Source organism: Ursus maritimus, unplaced genomic scaffold (genome assembly GCF_017311325.1).
Source record: "Ursus maritimus isolate PB19 unplaced genomic scaffold, ASM1731132v1 scaffold_12, whole genome shotgun sequence".
Taxonomy (NCBI): Eukaryota; Metazoa; Chordata; class Mammalia; order Carnivora; family Ursidae; genus Ursus; species Ursus maritimus.
In genome coordinates, this window is record NW_024423564.1 from 26232479 (window position 1) to 26247536 (window position 15058).

The window sequence follows — 15058 nt, forward strand, 5'->3', positions numbered from 1 at the left end:
TTTTTTTTTTTTTTTAACCTAAAATGTCTTTATCATTTAGGAAGGAAAAAAGGAAGGAAAGAGAGAGGGAAAGAGAAGGGGAGGGGAGGGAAGGGTTCAGTTAACAGGGTTTAGTTTGGGGGTTTAATCATTTTACACGAAGAGCCGAAAAGAACTGCTATACTGAGAATGGCACTGCTAGAACACCAGGATACATAAGGGATCTATACCAGTGCAAACCTCACTGTAATCTCTATGTAAATTATAGTGACTACTTAATGGTTCTATTTTATTACAGTGCAATGATAAACACAGCTGACATTACTCAGTTTCCCCTTACGGCCATGATCTCACTAAAAATGTCCTTAAACTTTCTGCCACCTAATCCTTCCTAAGACCCTTTCCCTTCTGTCAATAGTGGGTGATGAGAAAAACTTTAGCCATAGCTGTGATAAGGTTGTGAAAATTTTAATCAGTTATTACACAATAGTCATTTATAAAAACGAAGAACCACTAACTGGTTCTCTAGTATCTCTCAAATACAACTAGGGCCTGTTTAATATGTATTAGAGCTTTCAAAACTGACAAATACAATAATATTTAAGGAAAATCTAGAATCACCTTTTGTCCTTCAACGTATATGTTTTAAGAGAACATACACCAAGAAATCTAAAACCATAATCACCTGAATTCACAGATTTAAATAAGATAAAATTCCACTGAACCATTCAATATAAGAAATACAAACCTCATGGTGTTTCCAAAGAGACTTTCTATGTGACACAGTGAAGAGGGTGATGCCGACCTAATACAAAGAAAATGATTTAGGTTTATATTAATAACACAGAATCACAAATTAAACTCGTCTGTATATTTTAAGCTATTAAAATGACTGTCTTCAGAAGCTATAATTAAAAATCAATGTAAAAGAGAAAAAATTACAACTGATGCCAATGTTCAAGATAATGCAAAGTACAGACCAATGACCACATGATAAAAACACACAAGTACCAATAAATTCTTTAAGGAAAAAAAACTAACAGGTACTAGCATTAAATGTTCTACTTTGTGGGGCAGAAAATATATATCCTGACACAGTTTCTATTTTATTGTGAAAAATACATGAAAAGAGTATAAGAATAGTAAAAATAGCAAGAGGTCAAAATCAGGAAAATTAAATCAATATAGTACTGTCTACAGTCAATCTGTTTTTCAAATACAGGGTCATAATCCTTTATTGGAACCCCTGTTTTGGAATGTGTCTGGGAATTCAGATTTTGGAAAAGCAGTATTATCATCAGAAAATATATGAATGTTTCTGTGGCAACATATAAGAACACCAACATTGAGAACAACTTAAGAGTTTAAATATCTTTTGTTAGTTTAGGCAAGGTTTGGCTACCCCTTTAGCATGCTACAAAATAATGAAAAATCTTCTGGTTTTGAAACCTTATTGGTTTTTTTTTAGATTTTATTTATTTATTTGAGAGAGAGCATGAGAAGGAGGAGGGACAGAGGGAGAAGCAGACTCCCCACTGAGCGAGGAGCCCGACGTGGGGTTCAATCCTGGGACTCCAGGATCATGACCTGAGCTGAAGGCAGACGCCTAACCAACTGAGCCACCCAGGTGTCCCAAAATTTTACTGGTTCTTAAACTGTAAATAAAGATTTAGAGATTTCTAATAAAGATTTTTTAAAACCCTCTTCGTTCATAATTGGAGTTTGCGAGACAGAATATATCAATATAACTGCAGATGCTCTGGATCAGTGGTTCTCAGCTGGGGGGAGGAGAGGAGTTTTATCCCTTAGGGGACACTTGGCAATGTCTGGAGACAGTTTTGATTGTCACAACTGAGAGTGCTACTAGCATCTAATGAATAGAGGTCAGAGACGCTGTCAAATATCTATAAAGCAAAGGACAGCTCCTCACATCTAAGGATTCTCCAACCCAAAATGTCAACAGAGCTGAGACTGAGAAACCCTGCTCTAGACCGTGTTTCTTAAAATGGATCTCTCAAGGCTGACAGAGATAAACGCTAGAGTATCCAGATAATTCCACCATGAGTTCTAATTTTATTTTCATTTTGATAATTTTTTTAAAAAATCAGCCTAAGCATATTCTGGATCAGTTCTACCATGCGATTTAAGTGCCCAAGTCTGTGTTTGTACTTCTGCTGGTACCAAGTGATTACTTGAAGTGATAGCACTTGGGGCGCCTGGGTGGCTCAGTCGGTAAAGTGTCTGACTCTTGATTTCAGCTCAGGTCATGACCTCAGCATTATGAGATGGAGCCCCATGTCAGGCTCAGTGCTGGGTGTGGAGCCTGCTTAAGATTCTCTCCCTCCCTCTCCCCCTCCATCCCCCTTTCTCTCTAAAAAAAATAAAATAAAAATAAAGTGATAGTACTTAAAACTTTCAATGTACCATAACTTTGGATGCCATGTGGAAAGGTTCTCAAATTGGTTACAAACTGCTTGACAAAATAAGTTATTAGTAAAACATTTCAATGATACAACACTTATTTGACTTTTGAAAGCTCATTTCAAATTTTTTTTTTTTATGATTCTACAATAATTGAATCAGATCTCAACTTAATGAAAGCATTCTTTCTGACAGAAGTAAGTAAGGTATATAAGCAAAATTCAAATATTAAGATCTGGACCCCAGACTATACCTTTCCATAATTAAATCCCAAACTGGTGGTTTAGTTTCAGAAAAACAGTATCAGAGTTTCCTTTAATGTAACCAACTTGAAACTGTGTTTTGTCTGTACTTAATTTGTGAATTTATATTTGTTTTGTGGCTACAGATGAGCTCTAAGTTCAAGGACTCCGTATCTCATTTCATGCTTATACATATTCAACTGCTATTATAGTAATATACTTTAAACTATCAACTGGGGGCCCCATAAAAATTTTTTTCTTTTAAATGAATCTACACTTTATAGGAAAATTGTACCTTATGTGGGGATATATAGCCTGTAACTAAATATAAGGGGACATCACATGGTCAAAACTATCAGCAAAGAGCCTCTAAATCACTGATCAAATAGAGACCACACCTCCAATACCTATAAATCTGAAAGTTTATATGAACAGATACATAAAAAGATTATAAATGACCAAAACTGATTCAAGAACAGAAACCATTAAAGAAATAAAATCAGTACAGAAAAATCTTCCTACAAAGATTAATGTAGCAAATTTATTCTTTTTGTCATTATATCAATGCTTCTCAAACTTTAATGTACATTTGAATCCTTTGGGAACTTGGTTAAAATATGGACTCTAATTTGGTAGGACCAGAGAGTCTACATTCTAACAAGCTCCCAGGAAATGCTGATCAATGACCACTCTTTGAATAGTACGAATTCATACTGTAAATATGTAACATGACCTTTTATATTTACTGTAAACCCCCACATAACACTTACAAAAGACTCCTTGTTAAAAGACTCCTGTACTTCCTTTACTGACATAACACTGTAAAACAGTTAGGATATACTGCTCTTATTCTCAAAATCCAACCAGAGCATAGATGGTGTGACAATCACCACAGAACTACCGAAGAGTAAAAGAACGCTATCAATATGCACAGCCTCAGAAAAGGCTACCAAATGAAACTGGTAAAATGTTGCCCAGGCCAGAGAAAAAGAAATGGACAAAATGATAATTAGGTTTCATTCTGAATGGAAGACATTAAGAAAATATCAGTTTATTAACACTGAGCACAGGGAATGAAGTAAAAGGGAAGTAAATTTAAATATAGTATTTGTTCCAAATCTAAGATACAGCTAAAGAGAATTATACACAGAATTCATTTACAATTCTTTTTTTTACTCCTATCTATTAATTATCATTTGGAATCTTTATTAAAGCAGATAGAACATCCTCTGATAGTAATTTTGTTACTTAATAACTTGAAATCTTCTCTTTGGATAGATACTTGGTTGGACACAGAGTAAACCAAAAAGAATGACAGGGATCCTCAAACAGAGAATCTGAAATGCTTACCTTCCGACAGTGACTGTAAATGTAGCCTTCCACATCCACACTAACTGCGCTTGTGCATTCATCCAGAATGGCGAACTGGGGTTTATGATAAAATAATCTTGCCATCTGAAGCATAAAAAGAAATATTTTGCATAATCACATGCAGAAATTAATAAGCTAAAATAGATTTGCTTTAAATTAAATATGCATTGAGTCTCGTAAAGCAAGTATGAAAATTATTTTAACTCAAAAAAACCTACTTCCCCAAAACAGAAACAATAAAAAAAAAAAAAAAACTGTTTTTACTATCTTCCCGAACAAGGGGAAAATGTAACACATAGGAAATTTACTGTTAAGAGTTAATCCAAAACATTTAAGATTGATGTGAAATGAAGTTGAGTTTTAAACTATTAGAGAAACTTCTCTACACAAGATTAGAGGGTACATATTTTAACCAAATCTAAGAAATTTCAGACTCCAGATGGCTCAAGTACAAAAATGTGTTTATTTCTAAATATTCTGTTGCTTAAGTAATATCAATTGATATTAAGCTGCCAATTAATATTTCCACCAGTAATTTTTGAGTGCACCTGTTTTATATCCCTGAGGTCAATATCGGATGCGCTCATTTTTTAAAGGCTCTGCTAATTTTATAAGTAAAAATTAACACCAAGATTGTTATAGCTTTTCATTCTTCATTTAGTAAGAATGCTGAACATTTTCTCATTTACTTTCCATATGTATTTTATTTTCTGGGAATTATTTACTCTGATCCTTTGTCTAATAGATATTCCAACTGGTCACTGCCTCTAGCAATGAGGGCCATGTTACAAGACCAATGGACACTTTTCTATCCTTAGCCAATTTATTTTTTCTGCTACATGCAATTCAGGTGACCACTTCCTCCTTCTTGAGAAAGTGACAGTGAAACCATAGTCTTAACGTTTCTTCTCACTTAGGCTGCTTCCTCAGTTTCTTTTCCAGAATTTTCTTCCTCACTTGACCACTAAATGTTGGGGTTCCTCAGGGCCAATTCCTAAGTCCACTTCTCTTTATCCTATATTGTTTCTCCCTGAGTGATCACATTAAATCTTATGACTCCAAATATTATTTACATTTGTGGACTCTCAATACATATCTCTTGCATAGCCTTCTCTTCAAATTTCAAGATTGCTAAATAAAAATTCCCATTTGAGAGTTCTATTCAGTTATCGAATTCTCCACTTAAAATCCATCCATCCACTCTACCGCACCTTAAACATTTCAGAAAATAACACTATCAAACAGGTGCTCAAGCTAGAAGGCCACGAGTCCTCCCTTCTTCTCCTCTCTTTCACACTCCCACCCTCATAGTTTTTAGTCCATTCGAGTAAGTCCTTCAGAGTTTGTAGTCCACTCACTTTCCCCTGTCTCCACAATCATGCCCTCAGCCCAGAACACAATCATCTCCTGGCCTGGAGGGCCATTTCACTCCTCTCCCATCCATTCTCCCTGTAACAAGAAAGGATTTTCCAGAAATATAAATCAAAGAATGTCACGCTTCTATTCAACTTCCCACTTCACTTAGAACAAAACCCAAACTTCTTACCATGGCCCACAGGCCCTGCACAATCGGATTCTTACTTGCTTTCTGACCTCAACATTCTAGTCAAAATTGCCTCCTCTCAACTACCAGGACACAAGGGGTCTTAGGCCAGAGAGGCTTAGCACATGTCACTTTCCTTTTGTCTCAAACACCGCGCTCTGGTTCTTGCATCTTCGAAATTTCTCCTCAAATCTACCCTTACCCCTTTCCCGCAATCCAAGTGGGTCCCTCCTGTAATTTCTCTGCAGCCCTTCATATGTTGTGAACTGTATGTTGTCGCTTTGTCCCCTCCTCCAGACTATTACATTCACATAAGCAGAGACTGTATTTTAACCACTACTGTACATCCAACACTTGCATGAAGGAAACATTTAGGTATTTGATAAATTAATGACTAAAACATAAGCAACTCTATTTGATGAGGTGAGGAGAAGGGGAAGCAGCAAGTATAGACTATTTAGAAGTTCGGCTGTGCAGAGAACAAAAGGTACAGACTACAGAGGACCTTTGGTTAAGGCAGAGTTTGCTTTTTACATCAGGAAGACCTGAAAATGTCTTTCTGAAAGAGAAGGACCAAAAGAGATTAAATATAAGGTGTGTGTATCTGCACACATACATAACTGAAGGAAAGAATATGATAAAGTCAGAGGAGAGGGGGTCCAAAAACTTGGGAGACATTCAGCCTTTCTCAAGAGGATGGATGACATATCCTGCACAGACATAAGTAAGGAGATCAGGACAGTCCAGCGTGAACTTAATTAAGAGGACTGATTATCTGAAGGCATTCCACAAATGCCCCCCCGTCCCTCGTGTTCCCATGGAACTCTTCGCATACCTTCACCACCACACTTGGCATATTACATGGCAATTTCCTCATGTGTCTCTCTTCCACTATGCTATCAGTACTTGATACCACAATATGAGAAGACTGTAAAGTGAATAAGTACATGAACACCGCGGTGGTACTGCCACCCGAGCCTGACAAGCCCCGCCCACAGCTGTAAGCTTCACGAGCTATCTTTGCTTGGCAGCCTACTTCGCTGTGCTACGGCTCAATTCCCTCTGTACAAGGGGGCACTCAACAGTTCCTGCCTCAAAGGACTTGAAAGAATTCAATGTACAGGGCTAAGCCTACCGCCTATCGATGAAGCCCTCAATAAAAATGAGTGGTCAGTGACTGACATAAGAACAGCTTCTCTTTTTTAAGAAGGTGAGTTGTTCTACTGGGAGTTGTGGAGTAGGAAATAGGGCAGAAAGCCTGAGATTGATAGTTTTTAAATGATTATCATGAAAAATGAGAGAGGGGGCAAAAGTAAGTAAAATGATCACCAAAGAACACTGTGAGCCCCTGTACGATTGGAAACCAGGAAAGTGTAGTAGCACCAAACCACATCATTCTGATCTTTCAGCTGCGCTCAGAAGCCTATGTACAGAAACACTAAGGCAAGAATGCTCTTGGGCTGAAGCTGAGGTAATAGGAGGAAACAAAGAGTGGGAAAGGAAGTTAAGGGGAAAAATCATTTGTTCATTCCTTTAAGAAATACCTCCTGACTACCTCCTATGTGCCAGGCCCCGGATTATTAAGTCTGTACTAGACAGGAAAGGAGGCAGAGTCAGAAGGGGGCTGATCAATCATAAGAAAAGGGAGGGGTCAATATTCAAGATTATCAGTGAGTCTGAAGAAGGGAGACAACTGCCAATTAGGTAGAAGAAAAAGAATTAATTATAAAATTGGTTTTAAAAAACACTAACAATTTTGACAGTGGTTTCTCTAGTTAAGGGGGTTTTGGCCCTTTATACTTTTATATCCAACTTTTCTATCATACATACTTTTTTGTAATTCATGATTTAAAAAAAAAAACACTGCTAAATAGGAAGAACAAGCATAATGGAGTGGGAAAGAGAACTATCAGTCAGAGAAATAAGATATCACAACTATGATATTGGGAAGAGCAACCCTGGCTGGTAATGGCTGGGCCCAAAGGGGTGCAATGAAGGTAAGGCAAACGTTACTTGAGACTCTGAGGGGCAGTGAGAGAAGAGAACTGGATAGACAGTCCACCTGCGCACCGGAGGCTGTATAATGTACTGGTCAAGAGCAGAAGTCTGATGTCAAACCCGCCTGCACTTGAATCTCCATTCTGCCACTCAGTAGCCACGTGGCATTAGGAAGCTGCTTAAGGCCTACAAGTCTTTCCCTTGTCTGTACCTTAATTCACAGGGCTGTTGGGAGAATTACATAGAGTCTGCCATTCAAAACCAATCCTTCATCATTATCCCAGTGTTCTTTCTTTATAGCTATAATGGAAGACTGCCTTATGTTACAGTTAGTTGAGAATATCTGGGTCTCCTAACTAGATTGATTAGTAAGGGCAGGCACTTATCTCAGTGCCTTGCAAAGAGCAGACTCCCAGCTAGTAATGAACTCTGTGGAAAGTATACCATGATGAAATTTTTTCACTAAAATTATGGAATAATTATCTTATTTCCCTCTATTTACTGACTTTTCTCAATGAATTTTAGAAATGTGTTCACCAGACCTCCCTTCTATTCAGTAGTAGTATTCCATTCCCTCCAATTCAAATCAGACTTTCCTTATTCAAAAGTTCCCTTGGTTCATCTGTTTACACCAGCCAACTTCCACTCTTACATATTCACTGTTTTGGGTGGTTAGACCTTTCGAGTCTGTTCTTCCTTAAAAATTATTATTTTTATAGTTTATAAAAATTATGTCCTCACTTCCCTCAATTTTTTACTTTGCAAAAACTGTAAGAGCAGTAAAATGACTATACACAAACTTTGCCCAATTTCACTAACCTCGACATCTGTTGTATTAGCCTTCCCCGTCTCCCCACAAACTTTTTGAAGGTAGCAAAACAATATGCTCTCTTTTAAATTTCACAACCAGTTCTCCAAATATTGGTCTATACAGAACACACCACGGCTTGGTCGTACAGCAGCGCCATGGGTGAGTTTCTCCATTTCCCAACCAACTCTATCATGGTTCATCTGGCTTTGCAGGGTTCCTCCCTCCACTCCTTCCCTCTCCCCAAGATATCCCCTTCACTCCTCAAGGCCTTGAATTTCTTATCTTCAAATAAAGACTATCCCCTCTGTACCTTTATACCCCACACACAAGATTCCTTAATTAAGCACATTTGTTTTTCTTTCTCTGGATTTATACCGTGCACATTTGTGAATCTTGACCTACCCTTCCATTTTCTTTGAAGTCATAGTAACAGGAACTTAAATTTGTTCTCTTGACTTGCAGTTATTTCTATAGTCATCTTCTAATTGATTCCAGAAACCTCAATCACTTCAAATTCTTACTCCTACCACCCAATTTCCATTCTGAATATGGCTGACATCTCTTTTCTTTTGTTTATGATCCATTCTTCACTCTATAGATTAATCTCATGTTACAGCACTAGCCAGACAAATCACAATATCAGGTTGATATTAAGTTCATACATAATGGGTATGGTTTTTTTTGTTTTGTTTTGTTTTTTAAAGATTTTATTTATTTATTTGACAGAGAGAGAGACAGCCAGCGAGAGAGGGAACACAAGCAGGGGGAGTGGGAGAGAAAGAAGCAGGCTCCCAGCAGAGGAGCCTGATGCAGGGCTCGATCCCAGAACACTGGGATCATGCACTGAGCCGAAGGCAGATGCTTAACAACTGAGCCACCCAGGTGCCCCAGAATGGGTATGTTTTGGGAAAAATAACATGTACTATCAGGGAATAAGAGCAACAAAAAAGGGAGAATATAATTTAAAGATAATGAGTAAGCAATTCAGCAATAAGCCATTTCTTTTACTGTTTTCCTTTGGCTACAGTTTTCTCTAATGTCCAGAAGGTTAACACTCCGGGGGAAAAAAACATTCCTCTGCAGCTGGTCAAACTATGGTATGCATAGTTAGAAAAGGACTCTTTAAAAAGAGTTAACCCTCTTAACAGAGTATTGAAGGTATCACTTTTAATATGCAGTGTTTTGTAGTCATGTTGGGTCAGGAATAAGTTTAGACAATTATAAAATAAAAACGCCTCCTTTCAAATGCCTCTATTAGGAAAATGTAAAAATTCTAAATAACCCTGGGTAGTAGATACTGAGTCCTGAAACCAGAATAGATATAACAGGGGAGGGCAGGAGCAGAATAAGGTAGGAACACAGTTAGAATGGATCATCTCTAACACCTTCAGATACTTCAGAGACAACAACTTCAGTGAGGGGTCAGTAGGGAAAAGATATTAAGACATCTTGGACTACCATATAACCCAGGATCAATATGCTAGAAAGTTTCCCCCACTTTAATTAATCCCCAATGGATAAATAGTATATCATTGGAAAACTTATGAATTTTTCAGAATTCTAAATGCACATGCAAGTTATACATTTTCAAGCACTTTTATTATCATTTAAACTAATCCGTACTATAACAATTGATAAATAAAAAGATTAAAATTGTGTACCTTGATTAATCAAAATACCGGACTCTTAAGAGTGACTTTATGCAACCAGTTACAGTGTCGTGCAATGTTTTCAGAGTATACTTACCGCCATTCTTTGTTTCTCTCCACCACTGAGGACATCCATCCAATCCTGAACACTGTCCCAGCCTCCTTCACGTTCAAGGATATGACCCAACTGGACATTATCTAAGTATTCCTTTAGTACCTTTCAGCACAATGATTAAAGATGAAATCAAACTTAATGTAAGCCAACATTATCTTGCTTTATTTTTTAAACTAGAATCACCATAACTGTATTGCCAATATCACTTCACAAAAGAATGTGACACAAAGATAGCCTTGAACCCTCCCTCACTTCCTATCTATACTAACTCTGACAAAACATATCTAGTAGCTTAAAGAGAATAACACTACTGTATATAATTAAAGGATGAGGGCAGTGAGAAAAAACAAAACAAAAAACAGTATAAAGAGACAAGGTTAAATCCTCACTAAGCCATATTTAAGCAGAGTAGTTAACATCTTATCTCAACTTGGAAAGTTGTAATTAATGACAAGGTTTTAGAACAGGTATTACAGGGTAAGATAAACTACCTGGCAGTTAAAATACTTAACTAATCTAAGATAAAGAATCTGAAATGGAGTATTTCCAGTAGGTCTAGGACATAAACATTTCCTTACTAGATCAGATATCCCCTTCCTTTTCTGATCGTCTCTTCCATCTGGATATATCACTTGGTCTCGAAGTGTTCCAAGGGTCATATAAGGTCTCTGATAGTGACAGAGTAAAAACCATTATAAGTGACTTTCTAAAAAGCAAATTAAAAGATCTTTATGTCAAAGATTACAAAATAACTCAAGCAAAGTCTTACCTGAGGAACATAAAATAACTTTCCTCTCTCAGGTTTAGTTAGACGTCCTCCAAAAAGAGGCCATAACTGTGAAAGGAAAAGGAGTGGGGAAAGGAGCAGTTGTAAATTTCACAATGCGGTAGGCTGTATGGCAAAACAAGACTGCAAAATATTGAGGCCAACTTGTACTTACTTCACCAAGAACACGGAAAAGTGAACTCTTCCCACAGCCATTTGGACCACAAATTAAAACGTTGGCCCCAGATCGAACCTGAAAGAAAATCAGTCTATGAATTAATAGTGAATATATACTCAGTGAACATTTCCTTAGAGTTAAATCATTCTTTGCTAATGATAAGCTTTCTATTTTGTCTATAAATGTGGTAACAGGTAGAAGCAGGGGAAGGTATGGTTGAAGAGACCTTTCACTTTTGTTTAGTTTCAAATTTTACTCACTTTTTTTCATTTAAAAATCACTGACTGAGGGGCGCCTGACTGACTCAGTTGGTTAAGCATCTGCCTTTGACTCAGGCCATGATCCCAGGGTCCAGGGATCAAGCCCCACATCGGGCTTCCTGCTCAGCGGGAAGTCTGCTTCTCCCTCTGCCTTTATCCCTCTCCCTGCTCATGCTCTGTCTCTCAAATAAATAAATAAAATCTTAAAAAAAAAATCACCGAGTAAGATCAACTTAATCAGAATACAGAACTACAGCTTATAAATTTTGAGAATTCTTGATAACAAGTATGTGTGTATATGATCGTTTTTTAAAAAAATGGAATCATATGATATATGTTCTACATGTTACTATTTAACAATATATCACAAATATTCTTCCAAGTCAGTATATTCAGATTCCTCCCATTCTATTTCTTCTAATGCCTACTGTGTATTTCATTCTAAAAACGCACCACAATTTATTTCAAAATTTCCTTTTTGTTAAATATTTAGGTCATTTGTATTTTGTTTTGCTCTTTTAGATAATACTGCAATGAACCAGAACCAGTGACCAACTTTATATACTAGTGAGAAATGTTTCTATGGATTAGATTCTTAGAAGTGTGTGTGTGTGTGTATATATATATCTCAACAATATATATACACACACACACCCATATACACTATATACATTATAAATATTTCAAGTGCCACCAAATAGCTCTGCAATGATGTAAAGTTAAATGAGAAAAATGTGATCAAGACTGGTTAAGCTCTGAGCTTACGATCTCGTGTGAGTATTTAATCAACCCTGTGAAGAATCAGAAACCTGGGTTACAATTCCAGCTCACATCATACAGCAGTGTATCAGAGCAGGAAAGAAGACAACAAAGATGTGAGTTACTCTGGTTGTGGAACATGCCTTTGACAATTTTTTTAACTGTTGAGGCCCTAAATTCCTATTATGTAACTCAGTGAATATTTATTGAATGCTCAGTGTCAGGCTCTGCTCTAGGTAATGGGGCTACACTAACAAATAAAAGAAAAAAAGCAAAACAAAACCTGCCTTTACAACTTTACATTCTAGTAGGAGAAACATATAATAAAGAATATACACAATAAATGAGTAAATTAAATAGTGTATTAGAAAATAAGTGCTATGGAGGAAAACATATATCAAGCTAAGGAAATTTGGGAGTAGGTAGGGGAGATTACATTTTTAAGGTGGTCAGGCCAGGTCTCATTGAAAACTGTAACTGGGCAACTTTGAATGCAGTGAATTAGGAGTTTATCTGGAGGAAGATTGCTCCAGCCCAACCCCACCCACAAAAAGCTGGTTCAAAGGCACTGAGACAGGAATGTACCTGTCCTGGTCAAAAAACAGAAAAGAGGCTGAGGAAACGGACAGGGAAGAAAGAGTAGTAGGAAAAGAACTCAGAGAGGTAAGAGGGTGGGGGAGGGCAGTGCAGGCAAATTCTACAGGGCACTGGGAGCCACTAAAAGGACTACCTTTTACTTTAATGAAAAACAGAGCCATCAGCATTATTCCCAATAGCCAAAGGTGGAAGCAACTGAAGAGGATGAACGGATAAACAAAATGTGGTCTATACATACAATGGAAGAGTATTCAGCCTTGAAAATGAATGAAATGCTGACACATGCTACAATGCAGATGAACCCTGAAGACCTCATCAAGCTAAGTGAAATAAGCTAGGCACAAAAGGACAGCTATTGTATCACTCCACTTATATGAAGTCCCTAGACAGTCAAATCCATAAAGTAAATAGTAGTTACCAGGGGCTGGGAGAAGGGGGGAATGAGGAGTTATTGTTTAATGGGTATAGAGTTTCTATTTGTTACGACGAAGAGTCCTGGGGCTGGTTAGTGGTGAGGGTTGCACAACACTGTAAATGAACTTAGTGCCACTGAATTGTTTACTTAAAAAATGGTTAAAAGAGTATGTTTTATGTTATGTACATTTTGCCACGATAAAACAAATTTTAATGGTTGAAAGGGGTAAATTTTATGTTATATATATTTTACCACAATAAAAAAAGAATGAGTTTCTGGGCACCTGGGTGGCTTGGTCAGTTGGGCAGCCAACTCTTGATTTCAGCTCAGGTTATGATCTCAGGGTAATGACACCCAGCTCACCGTTGGGCTCCACACTCACTGGGGAGTCTGCTTCAGGATTCTCTTTCTCCCTCTCCCTCTGCCCCTACCCCAGTTCTCTCTCTCTCTTGTTCTCAAATAAATAAATAAATCTTAAAAAGAATGAGCTTCTAAAAAAGGTTGAGATCACTAACCTACCACATAATGATCTATAATAAAATACCACATCACATGCACACCAGTGTTAGAGAATGAGCTATATGGAATGATTTTTCCAGAAAAATGAACTGTCCCTTTTTCTGAGAAATTATTTTAAAGAATCTTTTTGATGGACTTCCTAAGCAATTACCTATTACCTTTTCCTATGAAACTGAACATTGTGAATATTCCTGATAATTCAATTTCCTATGAAACTGAAGACAGTGAATATTCCTGACAGACTTCTTCCTAAGCAATTACCTACTTACTACCTTTTCCTGTGAAACTGAGTATAGTGAATACTTCTGATTATATATAATAATTTTACTTTACTCTAATAGTGATATCCTTAGGAGCTCCTAAATTTCAGAGCTGTTAATTAAATGGTCCCCTACTACGTTTTGAGGAATATCAGCCATATTTACTGTCTTCTGTTCCTAACTGTTCATTGTGGTTTTCACTGGTAGCCAATATTTCTCCATACTATTTGCTGCAATATGCCAGGAAACCCAAAAACCATATATATAATGACCTGTAAACATAATAATTAGACTTAAGAGATATCCATAGACATCCTCTTTCATGCTCTAACGTCTTAGACTCAGCATTAACTTTACCTCCATGGCTTTGGTAATGTTGGACAAACTTCCAATTATGACATCAGTCATGATAAGCCAGCAATAGTTTTTCCACAGTAAAGATTTTTCAAAATGTTTTTATTCCCCCCAGGTTAAATTAGGACTAAAAGACAGGGGTAACTTTCACTGAAAATTAAGTTCTTAATAACACTGTATTATTGAGGTTCCTGGACTGGTTTAATGGTGCAACAGATGCTCTGTACCACTATTTTTTCTTTTCACGTTTCAAGTTTTATTTAAAGTTTAGTTAACGTATAGTGTAATACTAGTTTCAGAAGCAGAATCCAGTGATTCATCACTTACATATGGCACCCAGTGCTCATCGCAAGTACCCTCCTTAACACCCATCACCCATTCAGACCCCCCACACCCACCTCCCCTCCACCCATTCAGACCCCCCACACCCACCTCCCCTCCAGCAACCCTCAGTTTGTTCTCTATAGTTAAGAGTTTGTTCTATGGGGTTTTTCCCCTTTCCCCGAATGCTCATCTGTTTTATTTCTTAAATTCCACATATGATGTACCACTATATTTTTACCAATTAAAATACCCCCATATAAGACTTTTTGATAAATCCAACTTCTTTAGAATCTATTTACCTTAATAATGTCATCAAAAACAGTTCTACACATAAATATCATCTCAGTAAAAGAGAGATTATACAAAAGTATGCTGCTTATGAAGAGTCATAGCCTTCTTCAAATATTAGAAATGTGCCTTACTAAAAAGGTAAAAATTTGAATAACTTACAAAGTACTATTTTAACACCCACATTATAACCTACAAGTCATTAATTT

General features: G+C 37.0%; 1 protein-coding gene across 2 annotated transcripts in view; it reads right to left on the minus strand.

Annotated features, from left to right (window-relative positions):
* ABCD3 (ATP binding cassette subfamily D member 3) overlaps positions 1-15058 on the minus strand; it is a 77343-nt gene that overhangs the window by 2847 nt on the left and 59438 nt on the right. For both annotated transcript variants that reach the window (XM_040627015.1, XM_040627014.1), the window contains exons 17-22: positions 11071-11148; positions 10899-10964; positions 10708-10797; positions 10112-10231; positions 3993-4097; positions 728-784 (exon numbers count right to left, since the gene is read on the minus strand). In XM_040627015.1, coding sequence (XP_040482949.1) covers positions 728-784; positions 3993-4097; positions 10112-10231; positions 10708-10797; positions 10899-10964; positions 11071-11148 — 516 coding nt within the window. The remainder of the gene's footprint in view (positions 1-727; positions 785-3992; positions 4098-10111; positions 10232-10707; positions 10798-10898; positions 10965-11070; positions 11149-15058) is intronic.